Source organism: Procambarus clarkii, chromosome 84, assembly GCF_040958095.1.
Source record: "Procambarus clarkii isolate CNS0578487 chromosome 84, FALCON_Pclarkii_2.0, whole genome shotgun sequence".
NCBI lineage: Eukaryota > Metazoa > Arthropoda > Malacostraca > Decapoda > Cambaridae > Procambarus > Procambarus clarkii.
The window spans coordinates 3,113,618-3,131,441 of NC_091233.1; the positions used below are offsets into that span (position 1 = coordinate 3,113,618).

At 43.8% G+C, this 17,824-nt stretch overlaps 1 protein-coding gene across 1 annotated transcript in view; it reads left to right on the forward strand.

The window, feature by feature from the left end:
* The first annotated feature begins 1,987 nt into the window (after positions 1-1,987).
* The window catches only part of LOC123751643 (C-type lectin domain family 17, member A-like), a 33,099-nt gene continuing 17,262 nt past the window's right edge, over positions 1,988-17,824 (forward strand). Inside the window, exons 1-3 of the mRNA XM_069316529.1 lie at positions 1,988-2,090; positions 3,335-3,388; positions 4,699-4,875. Coding sequence (XP_069172630.1) covers positions 2,054-2,090; positions 3,335-3,388; positions 4,699-4,875 — 268 coding nt within the window. The 5' untranslated portion in view covers positions 1,988-2,053. The remainder of the gene's footprint in view (positions 2,091-3,334; positions 3,389-4,698; positions 4,876-17,824) is intronic.

Here is a 17,824-nt window from a genome sequence, read left to right on the forward strand (position 1 = left end):
CAGAACTAAGAGGCATGAGTTACGAGGAAAGGCTGCGGGAAACGCACCTTACGACACTGGAAGACAGAAGAGTAAGGGGAGACATGATCACAACCTACAAAATCCTCAGAGGAATCGACCGGGTAAACAAGGATGAACTATTCAACACTGGTGGGACGCGAACAAGGGGACACAGGTGGAAACTGAGTACCCACATGAGCCACAGAGACGTTAGAAGGAACTTTTTCAGTGTCAGAGTAGTTATCGGATGGAATGCATTAGGCAGTGATGTGATGGAGGCTGACTCCGTACACAGTTTTAAATGTTGATATGATAGAGCCCAGTAGGCTCAGGAATCTGTACACCAGTTGATTGACAGTTGAGAGGCGGGACCAAAGAGCCAAAGCTCATCCCCCGCAAGCACAAATAGGTGAGTACAAATAGGTGAGTACACACACACACACACACACACACACACACACACACACACACACACACACACACACACACAAAATAGGCTCAGGAATCTGTACACCAGTTGATTCACAGTTGAGAGGCGGGACCAAAGAGACAAAGCTCAACCCCCGCAAGCACAATTAGGTGAGTTCAATTAGGTAAGTACACACACACAAAGGGTAGACAAGGATAAACTATTCAATACTGGTGGGACGCGAACAATGGGACACAGGTGGAAACTGAGTACCCACATGAGCCACAGGGACGTTAGAAAGAAATTTTTCAGTGTCAGAGTAGTTAACAGATGGAATGCATTAGGCAGTGATGTGGTGGAGGCTGACTCCATACACAGTTTCATGTGTAGTTATGACAGAGCCCAGTAGGCTCAGGAATCTGTACACCAGTTGATTGACAGTTGAGAGGCCGGACCAAAGAGCCAGAGCTCGACCCCCGCAAGCACAGCTAGGTAAGTACAACTAGGTGAGTACAGAAACTTGTTATTAGAAACTTGTGTAAGGACTCATTCAAAACTTTGTATACCAGGCCTGGTCGACGACCGGGCCGCTGGGACGCTAAGCCCCGGAAGCACCTCAAGGTAACCACATATGTCAGGCCAATCCTGGAGTATGCGGCTCCAGCATGGACCCCTTTTTTCAGTCAAGCATAAGACTAAACTGAAAAAGGTTCAAAGGTTTTTACCAGAGTAGTACTCGAACTGATGGGTATGAGCTACGATGAGAGACTACGGGAATTAAACCTCACGTCACTGGGAGACAGAAGAGTTTGGGGGGACATGATCCCCACACACAAGATTCTCAGAGGAATTGATAGGGTAGATAAAGACAGACTACTTAACACAAGGGGCACACGCACTTGGGGACACAGGTGGAAATTGAGTGCCCAAATGAGCCACAGAGATATTGGAAAGAATTTTTTCAGTGTGAGAGTATTAGACAAATGGAATGCATTAGGAAGTGTTGTGGTGGAGGCTGACTCCATTCACAGTTTCAAGTGTTGATATGATAGAGCCCAATCGGCGCATGAACCTGAACACCAGTTGAATGACAGTTCAGAGGCGGGACCAAAGAGCCAGAGCTCAACCCCCCCACAAGCACAATTAGGTAAGTACAAACACATGGTAGTCTGGGTCTGGCAGCTGAATGACAGAGCAGGACTCGTAATTCTGTGGTCAGGGTTCGATTCCCGGACCAGGCAGAAACAAATGGGCAGAGTTTCTTTCACCTTGATGCCCCTGTTACCTAGCAGTAAATAGGTAGCTGGAAGTTAGACAGCTGTTACTGAGCTGCTTCCTGGGGATGTGTGTGTGAGTTGAAGGGGGGGCGACAAAAATTTGGTAGCAACAGTTGGTTGATTGACAGTTGAGAGGCGGTGCTAAAGAGTAGAGCTCAACCCCCGCAAGCACAACTAGGTGAATACATGCTCGCGCGGGGTGGGGGTGGGGTGGGGGTACACGAGAGCTGGGGAGTAGTAAGGGGTTCAGGCGTGGCCCGGGGGTTTGGGGGGGGGGGTTGAAGAGGTGGCCCTGAGGGGTGTGAAGGGGTGATGGTCGGGTATAAAAACCGTGTGACTGTCGCCCGCCCCAACACAACCAGTCACCATGGACCACTCTTACCTCCTGCTGCTGCTCTTCCTGGGTGAGTATACTCCATGACCACTCCTATTACAGGGGAGTTTTGTCTTGTGGGTGAGGCCTGTTGCTATACTGAAGACAGACTGGCCAGACAATACTCTGGAGTCACTCTTCACCACAGACCGTCTACTCGACGTTCCTCAGTTCCTGAAAGATGAAGTTCAAACGTCAAATATTCTTGTTAATGATGGAACTTTGATTAATTATTTATTTTATATTTATTTTTTCTGGTTTTAGTTTTTACTTTACAGTTTGTAATGACATGTGGAATCTTCTTTCATGAATTTTGGCAAACATTTATATAGAACATTTATATTGTAACTCTGAAAATGTATGATGTTTTCAGAGTTACAATGTCAACCTCCATAAGTTCAGAAACGTATTGGACATTTTAAGTCTCTGACTTGAAAATGTTGATCATTCAACGTTTAAAACTGTTTAAATCGGTTAATAATTAAATGAAATTTTCGGTTAATAATAAAAATGAAATAGATATAAAAAGTTAACAAATTCTTTTTTTCTTTTAGATATGGATAATATTTTGGGAAATAATTTCTTCTAAGTCAAAGAACACTGGAAACCATCACAAGTTGATGGATTTATTCACAAAATTCTCAAGTTTTATCATTATTAACACGTCTCTATTATATAGCATCTTAAGAGATTATGGAATTTGTTTCCTAAAATACTTAACAGAAGAACATTATACGAATAACATCATAGGTGCAAACTTACAGTATTATTTGTATCTGTAAATGGGAATGTGTGTTGGAGGCCAGAATATTGGGGCGAGCTTCACTAAAGTTTTCCTAGTAAGTGCTGTTGGGTAAGTGCACAAGATGGGTGGGTCTGGAGGGGCATGAAATTAACATGAACACACGATACCCTGCCAAAGTGAGAGAGAAAGAGATTAATGGGGAGGGAGAGCGATAGGGAAAGAAAGATAGAGAGAGAGAAAAGAATGATAGAAAAAGAGAGATGGGGAGAGAGAGAGAAAGACAGAGATACAGACAGGCAGATTTATCAGGGGAAAGTGCCAAGCCTTTATTGCAATATATATTGCATATATAGAATATAGACTATATAGCAAGAGAGAGAGAGAGACAGACAGACAGACATAGAGAAAAACGCACAGACATGTGGAAGATGTGTGGTGCACGGGTCGACCCGGGCACCGCCGGGTACCCACATCTAATAAAGCTTCACTAACAAGTGATACAGTCACTAAAGTCTTCTCTTCTTCCCCAGGAGCAGCAGCCGTCGTTAATGGTGGCATGACAACTGTCTCCTCCAAGGCTGGTGGTAAGCAGTAGTTCCTCCTTAATGGTAGTTTGTCCTACACTGGTAGTTTGTCCTACACTGGTAGTTTGTCCTGCACTGGTAGTTTGCCGTGCACTGGTAGTATGTCCTACACTGGTAGTTTGTCCTGCACTGGTAGTTTGTCCTACACTGGTAGTTTGTCCTGCACTGGTAGTTTGTCCCACACTGGTAGTTTGTCCTACACTGGTAGTTTGTCCCACACTGGTAGTTTGTCCTGCACTGGTAGTTTGTCCTACACTGGTAGTTTGTCCTGCACTGGTAGTTTGTCCCACACTGGTAGTTTGTCCTGCACTGGTAGTTTGTCCTGCATTGGTAGTTTGTCCTACACTGGTAGTTTGTCCCACACTGATAGTTTGTCCTGCACTGGTAGTTTGTCCTACACTGGTAGTTTGTCCCACACTGGTAGTTTGTCCCACACTGGTAGTTTGTCCTGCACTGGTAGTTTGTCCTACACTGGTAGTTTGTCCTTCACTGGTAGTTTGTCCCACACTGGTAGTTTGTCCCACACTGGTAGTTTGTCCTACACTGGTAGTTTGTCCCACACTGGTAGTTTGTCCTGCACTGGTAGTTTGTCCTACACTGGTAGTTTGTCCTGCACTGGTAGTTTGTCCCACACTGGTAGTTTGTCCTGCACTGGTAGTTTGTCCTGCACTGGTAGTTTGTCCTACACTGGTAGTTTGTCCCACACTGATAGTTTGTCCTGCACTGGTAGTTTGTCCTACACTGGTAGTTTGTCCCACACTGGTAGTTTGTCCCACACTGGTAGTTTGTCCTGCACTGGTAGTTTGTCCTGCACTGGTAGTTTGTCCTACACTGGTAGTTTGTCCCACACTGATAGTTTGTCCTGCACTGGTAGTTTGTCCTACACTGGTAGTTTGTCCCACACTGGTAGTTTGTCCCACACTGGTAGTTTGTCCTGCACTGGTAGTTTGTCCTACACTGGTAGTTTGTCCTTCACTGGTAGTTTGTCCCACACTGGTAGTTTGTCCCACACTGGTAGTTTGTCCTACACTGGTAGTTTGTCCCACACTGGTAGTTTGTCCCACACTGGTAGTTTGTCCCACACTGGTAGTTTGTCCCACACTGGTAGTTTGTCCCACACTGGTAGTTTGTCCTGCACTGGTAGTATGACAGTCTTTTGGCAGTCGCGTATACTGGTATTAGGTAAGAATGACTCAAAGAAACCAAGTGGACTTGTGGATCGTAACAGACCACATACCACACCTCAATAAGACACAATTTATATAATCACTGCTTTCTGAGCCTCTAAACTCGCTTCGTCTGTCCTTCAGGCACCAGCTGCACATCACCATTCCATGATGTGGGAGGACGCTGCCTCTATGTTGACGTCTCGAACACAGGCAGCTGGGATACAATGCGCACCCACTGTAGGAGTCTTGGCGGCGACCTGGCCATCCTGAACGACGCTGAAGTGTACTCCTCCCTCATCCGCTACATTCACGGCAGCGGTATGTTTACGTCCTCGTCAATATTTATGTTCATGTTACTGATTATGGCAGATTACAGTAATGAAAGTCCCAGAAAGTTACAGAAATTACATTATTTGTCGGTGTTGTTTACGCTGCTGTGGATGTTCCCTCGCAGGATGAGTAACGTTGTCCAATAGACTAACCCTCCAGGACTAAATAAAGTGATGGTGCTAATGCAGGTAAAAACTTGCACATGTGACACAATAAATAACATTCCTTAGCATAAACAAATGTGAGAATGAACACATCATTTTCCTCCCAAGTTCGAATCCTGATAGAATCATAGTTTATAGTGGTTTACGGCTTGAAGATCCGTCAAGCTTTGTTTCATACACACACACACACACACACACACACACACACACACACTCACACACACACACACACACACACACACACACACACACACACACACACACACACACACACACACACACACACACACACACACACACACACAAGGGGCCTCATGGCCTGGTGGAAAGCGCGCAGGACTCGTAATTCTGTGGCGCGGGTTCGATTCCCGCACGAGGCAGAAACAAATGGGCAAAGTTTCTTTCACCCTAAGTGCCCCTGTTACCTAGCAGTAAATAGGTACCTGGGAGTTAGTCAGCTGTCACGGGCTGCTTCCTGGGGTGTGTGTGTGTTGTGGAAAAAAAAAAAAGTAGTTAGTAAACAGTTGATTGACAGTTGAGAGGCGGGCCGAAAGAGCAAAGCTCAACCCCCGCAAAAACACAACTAGTAAACACACACACACACACACATACACACACACACACACACACACACACACACACACACACACACACACACACACACACACACACACACACACACACACACACACACACACACACACACCAAATGACAGAAGACCCAGTCAAGAGTACAAAAACAACAACATGGCAGTTAACAGTATAATTGAGAGGGCAGCCTCTGCTGCCTGTAGAAATAGATCCCACCTGCTCATCATGGACGACTTCAATCACGGAAGGATTGACTGGGAGAACAAGGAACCGCATGGAGGCGAGGATACATGGAGAGCCAGACTATTGGAGGTGGTGACTAGAAACTTTTTAACCCAACATGTCAGAGAATCCACAAGGATGAGAGGCAATGACGAACTAGCGAGACTCGAACTAGTCTTCACTCTGAACGATTCTGACATAAGAGAAATCGGTTGTGAAGACCCAATAGAAATGAGCGACCACAGTGTACTGGCGTTTGAGTACCATATTGAAGAAGGGTTATTGAACTTGAGGAGGGATACCGTAACCAAAAGGTTAGCATACCGAAAGGGAAAATATGAGGGGATAAGAAAATTCCTAACAGATATAGCATGGGAAAAAGAGCTCAGGGAAAAGATGGCCCAAGATATGATGGACTACATCACGCAGAAGTGCAAGGACGCAGCAAACAAGTTTGTTCCAGTCCAAAAGGAAAACAGAGAAATGAAGATGAGAAACCCATGGTTTAATCAGAGATGTAGGCTAGCTAAACAGTAAAGTAAAAGGGCATGGAGAAACTATAGGAATACAGGACACTGGAGAGCAGAAAAAGATACCAGAATGCCAAGAATGAATAGTTCATGATGAGAAGAGAGGCAGAAAGACAATACGAAAATGACATCGCAAGCAAGGCAAAGACTCAGCCTAAATTGTTGCATAGCCACATCAGGAGAAAAACAACAGTAAAGGAACAGGTTATAACATTAAGGATAGGGGCGGAAGGATTAACTACAAATGACAAGGAAGTGTGAGGAACTGAATAAGAAATTCCAGGAGGTCTTCAACTTACAGCAAGGAGAAATTCCAGAGATAGGAAAGGGAATAGCTTACCAAAAACCACTGGAAGAGTTTGAGATTACCAGCGGGGAAGTAAGGAAGTGTTTACTAGAGTTGGATGTGACAAAGGCTATAGGCCCAGATGGAAACTCCCCTTGGATGCTAAAGGAAGGCGCAAAAGAACTGTGCCTACCACTCTCCATAGTGTATAATAAATCACTGGCAACAGGGGAACTGCCAGATATTTGGAAAGCAGCTAACGTAGTCCCGATATACAAGAAAGGGATTGACAGGAGGCCAGTGTCCCTAACCTGCAAAGCATGCAAGCTGATGGAGAAGATTGTGCGAAAAAAGATAGTGGAGCATCTGGAGCAAAGGAACTTTGTAACACAGCATTAACATGGGTTCAGGGATGGCAGGTCCTGCCTCACAGGGTTACTTGAATTCTACGGCCAGGCAACAAAAACAAGGAGAAAGAGAGAGAAGGGTGGGCAGACACCATATTTTTGGATTGTCAGAAATACAGTATGTATTTTGATACAGTGCTACACAAGAGGCTAGTGAAAAAGCTGGAGATGCAGGCTGGAGTAAAAGGGAAGGTACTCCATTGGATAAAGGAGTACCTAAGCAACAGGAGACAACGAGTCAGTGTGAGGGGTGAGGTCTCAGATTGGCGAGACGTTACAAGTGGAGTCCCGCAGGGGTCAGTCCTTGGACCTATACTGTTTCTGGTATATATAAATGTTCTCCCAGGGGGTATAGATTCGTTCCTCTCAATGTTTGCCGACGATGCGAAAATTATGAGGAGGATTGAAACAGAGGATGATAGTAGGAGGCTACAAGATGACCTAGACAGACTGAGTGAATGGTCCAACAAATGGCTGTTGAAGTTCAACCCGAGTAAATGCAAAGTAATGAAACTAGGCAGTGGAAACAGGAGGCCAGACACAGGATACAGAATAGGAGATGAAGTACTTAATGAAACAGACAGAGAGAAAGATCTAAGAGTTGATATCACACCAAACCTGTCTCTTGAAGTCCATATAAAAAGAATAACGTCTGTGGCATAGCGAGGCTGGCTAACATCAGAACAGCGTTCAGGAACCTGTGTAAGGAATCATTCAGAATCTTGTACACCACATATGTAAGACCAATCCTGGAGTATGCGGCTCCAGCATGGAGCCCGTACCATGTCAAGCACAAGACGAAGCTGGAAAAAGTCCAAAGGTATGCTACTAGACTAGTCCCAGAACTAAGAGACATGAGTTATGAGGAAAGGCTGCGGGAAATGCACCTTACGGCACTGGAAGACAGAAGAATAAGGGGGGGACATGATCATAACCTACAAAATCCTCAGGTGAATCGACCGGGTAAACAAGGATAAACTATTCAACACTGGCGGGACGCGAACAAGGGGACACAGGTGGAAACTGAGTACCCACATGAGCCACAGGGACGTAAGAAGGATATTTTTCAGTGTCAGAGTAGTTAACAGATGGAATGCATTAGGCAGTAAGTCTCAAGATCTCAAGATTCTATGCTGGCTAGGGTTCGAGTCTCCTATGAGAAAGTGTTCTAAAGTTGTATAACTTCTCTTGCGTGTTTAGGCAAGTTGTGCAATTAGCATAGACACCGAGTTCTCCCATGTTAACAAGAATTTGATGAAAGCACGTGAGTGACCCCTCACTAACTCTAGTTGCCTTTAGGAGATGGTGATCTTTGGGGGGGGGGGGGTATAAATACTCCAAAATTACCATCTCTTTTAAGGGTCTGAGCTTGGTGCAGTGGGTTAAAGGCATACCAGTTATGCCTGTTGCTGTAAGGCTTCTGTGTTGGCTAGGGTTCGAGTCTCCTGGTGGGAAAGTGTTCTAAAGTTGTATAACTTCTCTTGCGTGTTTAGGCAAGATGTGCATTATATATATATATATATATATATATATATATATATATATATATATATATTGGTAGCAGTCTTTCCTGTAGACATATATTATTAAATATGACCGAAAAAGTAAGATTAATAATTCTAACACGAATTTTCTCAATCTTTCGTACATTTCTTTTCACTGTTGGAGGTAAATTAAAAATCAATTCTCCAAAATTCATTTTTATTTCTAGTCTGACGCGACACGAGCGCGTTTCGTAAAACTTATTACATTTTCAAAGACTTTAGTTCACAAATACACAACTGAATAGAACTTACGCATCTCCGATTTTATATCTACATTTGAGTGAGGTGGAAGGGGTGATGTGGCATTAACACAAGACAGAACAAGCTGTGGTATTAATAGGGTATTAATTTCATCAACACAAGACAGAACAAGAGTATTAATAGGGTATTAATTTCATCAACACAAGACAGAACACGAAACAATGGATATTGAATAGAAGTGTTTGTAGAAAGCCTATTGGTCCATATTTCTTGATGCTTCTATATTGGAGCGGAGTCTTGAGGTGGGTAGAATATAGTTGTGCAATAATTGGCTGTTGATTGCTGGTGTTGACTTCTTGATGTGTAGTGCCTCGCAAACGTCAAGCCGCCTGCGATCGCTGTATCTATCGATGATTTCTGTGTTGTTTACTAGGATTTCTCTGGCGATGGTTTGGTTATGGGAAGAGATTATATGTTCCTTAATGGAGCCCTGTTGCTTATGCATCGTTAAACGCCTAGAAAGAGATGTTGTTGTCTTGCCTATATACTGGGTTTTTTGGAGCTTACAGTCCCCAAGAGGGCATTTGAAGGCATAGACGACGTTAGTCTCTTTTAAAGCGTTCTGTTTTGTGTCTGGAGAGTTTCTCATGAGTAGGCTGGCCGTTTTTCTGGTTTTATAGTAAATCGTCAGTTGTATCCTCTGATTTTTGTCTGTAGGGATAACGTTTCTATTAATAATATCTTTCAGGACCCTTTCCTCCGTTTTATGAGCTGTGGAAAAGAAGTTCCTGTAAAATAGTCTAATAGGGGGTATAGGTGTTGTGTTAGTTGTCTCTTCAGAGGTTGCATGGCTTTTCACTTTCCATCTTATGATGTCTTCGACGAAACCATTGGAGAAGCCGTTATTGACTAGGACCTGCCTTACCCTACAGAGTTCTTCGTCGACTTGCTTCCATTCTGAGCTGTGGCTGAGAGCACGGTCGACGTATGCGTTAACAACACTCCTCTTGTACCTGTCAGGGCAGTCGCTGTTGGCATTTAGGCACATTCCTATGTTTGTTTCCTTAGTGTAGACTGCAGTGTGGAAACCTCCGCCCTTTTCCATGACTGTTACATCTAGAAAGGGCAGCTTCCCATCCTTTTCCGTCTCGTAAGTGAAACGCAGCACGGAACTCTGCTCAAATGCCTCCTTCAGCTTCTGCAGATGTCTGACATCAGGTACCTGTGTAAAAATGTCGTCAACATACCTGCAGTATATGGCCGGTTTCAAGTTCATGTCGAGTAAGACTTTTTGCTCGATGGTACCCATGTAGAAGTTTGCAAACAGGACACCTAGGGGAGAACCCATGGCGACCCCATCTACTTGCTTATACATGTGCCCATCCGGGCTCAAGAAGGGTGCCTCTTTAGTACAAGCTTGGAGTAGTTTCCTCAGAATACTTTCTGGCATGTCAAGAGGAGTACAGGCTGGATCACGATACACTCAGTCGGCTATCATTCCGATTGTCTCGTCCACAGGTACGTTGGTAAACAGCGATTCTACGTTCAACGAGGCTCTTATCCCTGTGGCCCGTGTGCCCCGCAGTAAGTCCACAAATTCCTTTGGAGACTTCAGGCTGAAGGCGCAAGGAACATAAGGAGTCAGCAGGCCGTTGAGTCGCTTTGCCAGTCTGTACGTGGGTGTGGGTATCTGGCTAATGATTGGCCGAAGTGGGTTTCCAGGCTTGTGCGTCTTGACATTTCCATACGCATATCCAGGTTTATATTCCCCAATGATCTTTGGCAGGTGGAGTCCGGATTTCTTGGCGTTTACAGTTTCGATCAGTTTGTTGACCTTTGCTTTTAATTCGGCTGTAGTGTCCTTCGTTACCCTTTGGAACTTAGTTTGGTCAGAGAGTATGATGTTCATTTTCGCCAGATATTCGTCTTTTTTAAGAATGACATATATTGGCGACTTGTCACCTCTCCTGACAACTATCACCTTGTTCTCACGAAGGCTTTTAGCTGCCGCTTTAAGCTCGGGGGACAGTATGGTGCTTCTGTAGTTGCCTCGATTCTTTCCTCCTTCTGCAATAAGTTCTGCTTGTAAGGTATCTTTGGTAGTGACCTTCTTTTGTGTCTCGAGGTCGAATATGTCGTCCAACAGAATTTCCAACTCTACTTTCCGGGCCATTTCACTCGGTCTGGACATAACATGACAGTTTATGCCCAGATTTAGGAGAGTGACTTGGTCCTCAGTGAGGTTAATTCCTGCAAGGTTCAGGAAGCCATCTCTTGGTCGTGGAATTGCCATAGGTCCTCCATATAATGTTGTTAGTTTCTTGATAATCCTTGTTTCAGTGCTGAGGTGATGTTGGTCTGTGAGGATGTCGAGGTGTTGTTCAATGCGGGTACGGATACTATGGTCGATGTTGCTATTTCTCCACTCGTTTGTAGCATGAAGTAGTTGTGTTTTGTTGTCTTTGATTTCATTCTCTGCCTTGTATATCTGATCACGAATCAGATCCTGGCGATATTTTATCGTGAAGGCTTGATTCCTTGCTGCTGGGTCGTGCACTTTAATATTAGTATATTTTGGTAGCAGTCTTTCCTGTAGACATATATTATTAAATATGACCGAAAAAGTAAGATTAATAATTCTAACACGAATTTTCTCAATCTTTCGTACATTACGCTTCACTGTTGGAGGTAAATCAAAAATCACTTCTCCAAAATTCATTTTTATTTCCAGTCTGACGCGACACGGGCGCGTTTCGTAAAACTTATTACATTTTCAAAGACTTCACAAATACACAACTGATTAGAACGTATCTCTGATTTTATATCTACATTTGAGTGAGGTGGTAAGGATGATGTGGCATTAACACAAGATAGAACAGGAGGGGATATTAATAGGGTATTAAAAGTATCAACACAAGACAGAACAGAAACAATGGGTATTGAATAGAAGTGTTTGTAGAAAGCCTATTGGTCCATATTTCTTGATGCTTCTATATTGGAGCGGAGTCTTGAGGTGGGTAGAATATAGTTGTGCAATAATTGGCTGTTGATTGCTGGTGTTGACTTCTTGATGTGTAGTGCCTCGCAAACGTCAAGCCGCCTGCTATCGCTGTATCTATCGATGATTTCTGTGTTGTTTACTAGGATTTCTCTGGCGATGGTTTGGTTATGGGAAGAGATTATATGTTCCTTAATGGAGCCCTGTTGCTTATGCATCGTTAAACGCCTAGAAAGAGATGTTGTTGTCTTGCCTATATACTGGGTTTTTTGGAGCTTACAGTCCCCAAGAGGGCATTTGAAGGCATAGACGACGTTAGTCTCTTTTAAAGCGTTCTGTTTTGTGTCTGGAGAGTTTCTCATGAGTAGGCTGGCCGTTTTTCTGGTTTTATAGTAAATCGTCAGTTGTATCCTCTGATTTTTGTCTGTAGGGATAACGTTTCTATTAATAATATCTTTCAGGACCCTTTCCTCCGTTTTATGAGCTGTGGAAAAGAAGTTCCTGTAAAATAGTCTAATAGGGGGTATAGGTGTTGTGTTAGTTGTCTCTTCAGAGGTTGCATGGCTTTTCACTTTCCATCTTATGATGTCTTCGACGAAACCATTGGAGAAGCCGTTATTGACTAGGACCTGCCTTACCCTACAGAGTTCTTCGTCGACTTGCTTCCATTCTGAGCTGTGGCTGAGAGCACGGTCGACGTATGCGTTAACAACACTCCTCTTGTACCTGTCAGGGCAGTCGCTGTTGGCATTTAGGCACATTCCTATGTTTGTTTCCTTAGTGTAGACTGCAGTGTGGAAACCTCCGCCCTTTTCCATGACTGTTACATCTAGAAAGGGCAGCTTCCCATCCTTTTCCGTCTCGTAAGTGAAACGCAGCACGGAACTCTGCTCAAATGCCTCCTTCAGCTTCTGCAGATGTCTGACATCAGGTACCTGTGTAAAAATGTCGTCAACATACCTGCAGTATATGGCCGGTTTCAAGTTCATGTCGAGTAAGACTTTTTGCTCGATGGTACCCATGTAGAAGTTTGCAAACAGGACACCTAGGGGAGAACCCATGGCGACCCCATCTACTTGCTTATACATGTGCCCATCCGGGCTCAAGAAGGGTGCCTCTTTAGTACAAGCTTGGAGTAGTTTCCTCAGAATACTTTCTGGCATGTCAAGAGGAGTACAGGCTGGATCACGATACACTCTGTCGGCTATCATTCCGATTGTCTCGTCCACAGGTACGTTGGTAAACAGCGATTCTACGTTCAACGAGGCTCTTATCCCTGTGGCCCGTGTGCCCCGCAGTAAGTCCACAAATTCCTTTGGAGACTTCAGGCTGAAGGCGCAAGGAACATAAGGAGTCAGCAGGCCGTTGAGTCGCTTTGCCAGTCTGTACGTGGGTGTGGGTATCTGGCTAATGATTGGCCGAAGTGGGTTTCCAGGCTTGTGCGTCTTGACATTTCCATACGCATATCCAGGTTTATATTCCCCAATGATCTTTGGCAGGTGGAGTCCGGATTTCTTGGCGTTTACAGTTTCGATCAGTTTGTTGACCTTTGCTTTTAATTCGGCTGTAGTGTCCTTCGTTACCCTTTGGAACTTAGTTTGGTCAGAGAGTATGATGTTCATTTTCGCCAGATATTCGTCTTTTTTAAGAATGACATATATTGGCGACTTGTCACCTCTCCTGACAACTATCACCTTGTTCTCACGAAGGCTTTTAGCTGCCGCTTTAAGCTCGGGGGACAGTATGGTGCTTCTGTAGTTGCCTCGATTCTTTCCTCCTTCTGCAATAAGTTCTGCTTGTAAGGTATCTTTGGTAGTGACCTTCTTTTGTGTCTCGAGGTCGAATATGTCGTCCAACAGAATTTCCAACTCTACTTTCCGGGCCATTTCACTCGGTCTGGACATAACATGACAGTTTATGCCCAGATTTAGGAGAGTGACTTGGTCCTCAGTGAGGTTAATTCCTGCAAGGTTCAGGAAGCCATCTCTTGGTCGTGGAATTGCCATAGGTCCTCCATATAATGTTGTTAGTTTCTTGATAATCCTTGTTTCAGTGCTGAGGTGATGTTGGTCTGTGAGGATGTCGAGGTGTTGTTCAATGCGGGTACGGATACTATGGTCGATGTTGCTATTTCTCCACTCGTTTGTAGCATGAAGTAGTTGTGTTTTGTTGTCTTTGATTTCATTCTCTGCCTTGTATATCTGATCACGAATCAGATCCTGGCGATATTTTATCGTGAAGGCTTGATTCCTTGCTGCTGGGTCGTGCACTTTAATATTAGTATATTTTGGTAGCAGTCTTTCCTGTAGACATATATTATTAAATATGACCGAAAAAGTAAGATTAATAATTCTAACACGAATTTTCTCAATCTTTCGTACATTACGCTTCACTGTTGGAGGTAAATCAAAAATCACTTCTCCAAAATTCATTTTTATTTCCAGTCTGACGCGACACGGGCGCGTTTCGTAAAACTTATTACATTTTCAAAGACTTCACAAATACACAACTGATTAGAACGTATCTCTGATTTTATATCTACATTTGAGTGAGGTGGTAAGGATGATGTGGCATTAACACAAGATAGAACAGGAGGGGATATTAATAGGGTATTAAAAGTATCAACACAAGACAGAACAGAAACAATGGGTATTGAATAGAAGTGTTTGTAGAAAGCCTATTGGTCCATATTTCTTGATGCTTCTATATTGGAGCGGAGTCTTGAGGTGGGTAGAATATAGTTGTGCAATAATTGGCTGTTGATTGCTGGTGTTGACTTCTTGATGTGTAGTGCCTCGCAAACGTCAAGCCGCCTGCTATCGCTGTATCTATCGATGATTTCTGTGTTGTTTACTAGGATTTCTCTGGCGATGGTTTGGTTATGGGAAGAGATTATATGTTCCTTAATGGAGCCCTGTTGCTTATGCATCGTTAAACGCCTAGAAAGAGATGTTGTTGTCTTGCCTATATACTGGGTTTTTTGGAGCTTACAGTCCCCAAGTGGGCATTTGAAGGCATAGACGACATTAGTCTCTTTTAAAGCGTTCTGTTTTGTGTCTGGAGAGTTTCTCATGAGTAGGCTGGCCGTTTTTCTGGTTTTATAGTAAATCGTCAGTTGTATCCTCTGATTTTTGTCTGTAGGGATAACGTTTCTATTAACAATATCTTTCAGGACCCTTTCCTCCGTTTTATGAGCTGTGGAAAAGAAGTTCCTGTAAAATAGTCTAATAGGGGGTATAGGTGTTGTGTTAGTTGTCTCTTCAGAGGTTGCATGGCTTTTCACTTTCCTTCTTATGATGTCTTCGATGAAACCATTGGAGAAGCCGTTATTGACTAGGACCTGCCTTACCCTACAGAGTTCTTCGTCGACTTGCTTCCATTCTGAGCTGTGGCTGAGAGCACGGTCGACGTATGCGTTAACAACACTCCTCTTGTACCTGTCAGGGCAGTCCCTGTTGGCATTTAGGCACATTCCTATGTTTGTTTCCTTAGTGTAGACTGCAGTGTGGAAACCTCCGCCCTTTTCCATGACTGTTACATCTAGAAAAGGCAGCTTCCCATCCTTTTCCGTCTCGTAAGTGAAACGCAGCACGGAACTCTGCTCAAATGCCTCCTTCAGCTTCTGCAGATGTCTGACATCAGGTACCTGTGTAAAAATGTCGTCAACATACCTGCAGTATATGGCCGGTTTCAAGTTCATGTCGACTAAGACTTTTTGCTCGATGGTACCCATGTAGAAGTTTGCAAACAGGACACCTAGGGGAGAACCCATGGCGACCCCATCTACTTGCTTATACATGTGCCCATCCGGGCTCAAGAAGGGTGCCTCTTTAGTACAAGCTTGGAGTAGTTTCCTCAGAATACTTTCTGGCATGTCAAGAGGAGTACAGGCTGGATCACGATACACTCTGTCGGCTATCATTCCGATTGTCTCGTCCACAGGTACGTTGGTAAACAGCGATTCTACGTCCAACGAGGCTCTTATCCCTGTGGCCCGTGTGCCCCACAGTAAGTCCACAAATTCCTTTGGAGACTTCAGGCTGAAGGCGCAAGGAACATAAGGAGTCAGCAGGCCGTTGAGTTGCTTTGCCAGTCTGTACGTGGGTGTGGGTATCTGGCTAATGATTGGCCGAAGTGGGTTTCCAGGCTTGTGCGTCTTGACATTTCCATACGCATATCCAGGTTTATATTCCCCAATGATCTTTGGCAGGTGGAGTCCGGATTTCTTGGCGTTTACAGTTTCGATCAGTTTGTTGACCTTTGCTTTTAATTCGGCTGTAGTGTCCTTCGTTACCCTTTGGAACTTAGTTTGGTCAGAGAGTATGATGTTCATTTTCGCCAGATATTCGTCTTTTTTAAGAATGACATATATTGGCGACTTGTCACCTCTCCTGACAACTATCTCCTTGTTCTCACGAAGGCTTTTAGCTGCCGCTTTAAGCTCGGGGGACAGTATGGTGCTTCTGTAGTTGCCTCGATTCTTTCCTCCTTCTGCAATAAGTTCTGCTTGTAAGGTATCTTTGGTAGTGACTTTCTTTTGTGTCTCGAGGTCGAATATGTCGTCCAACAGAATTTCCAACTCTACTTTCCGGGCCATTTCACTCGGTCTGGACATAACATGACAGTTTATGCCCAGATTTAGGAGAGTGACTTGGTCCTCAGTGAGGTTAATTCCTGCAAGGTTCAGGAAGCCATCTCTTGGTCGTGGAATTGCCATAGGTCCTCCATATAATGTTGTTAGTTTCTTGATAATCCTTGTTTCAGTGCTGAGGTGATGTTGGTCTGTGAGGATGTCGAGGTGTTGTTCAATGCGGGTACGGATACTATGGTCGATGTTGCTATTTCTCCACTCGTTTGTAGCATGAAGTAGTTGCGTTTTGTTGTCTTTGATTTCATTCTCTGCCTTGTATATCTGATCACGAATCAGATCCTGGCGATATTTTATCGTGAAGGCTTGATTCCTTGCTGCTGGGTCGTGCACTTTAATATTAGTATATTTTGGTAGCAGTCTTTCCTGTAGACATATATTATTAAATATGACCGAAAAAGTAAGATTAATAATTCTAACACGAATTTTCTCAATCTTTCGTACATTACGCTTCACTGTTGGAGGTAAATCAAAAATCACTTCTCCAAAATTCATTTTTATTTCCAGTCTGACGCGACATGGGCGCGTTTCGTAAAACTTATTACATTTTCAAAGACTTCACAAATACACAACTGATTAGAACGTATCTCTGATTTTATATCTACATTTGAGTGAGGTGGTAAGGATGATGTGGCATTAACACAAGATAGAACAGGAGGGGATATTAATAGGGTATTAAAAGTATCAACACAAGACAGAACAGAAACAATGGGTATTGAATAGAAGTGTTTGTAGAAAGCCTATTGGTCCATATTTCTTGATGCTTCTATATTGGAGCGGAGTCTTGAGGTGGGTAGAATATAGTTGTGCAATAATTGGCTGTTGATTGCTGGTGTTGACTTCTTGATGTGTAGTGCCTCGCAAACGTCAAGCCGCCTGCTATCGCTGTATCTATCGATGATTTCTGTGTTGTTTACTAGGATTTCTCTGGCGATGGTTTGGTTATGGGAAGAGATTATATGTTCCTTAATGGAGCCCTGTTGCTTATGCATCGTTAAACGCCTAGAAAGAGATGTTGTTGTCTTGCCTATATACTGGGTTTTTTGGAGCTTACAGTCCCCAAGTGGGCATTTGAAGGCATAGACGACATTAGTCTCTTTTAAAGCGTTCTGTTTTGTGTCTGGAGAGTTTCTCATGAGTAGGCTGGCCGTTTTTCTGGTTTTATAGTAAATCGTCAGTTGTATCCTCTGATTTTTGTCTGTAGGGATAACGTTTCTATTAACAATATCTTTCAGGACCCTTTCCTCCGTTTTATGAGCTGTGGAAAAGAAGTTCCGGTAAAATAGTCTAATAGGGGGTATAGGTGTTGTGTTAGTTGTCTCTTCAGAGGTTGCATGGCTTTTCAC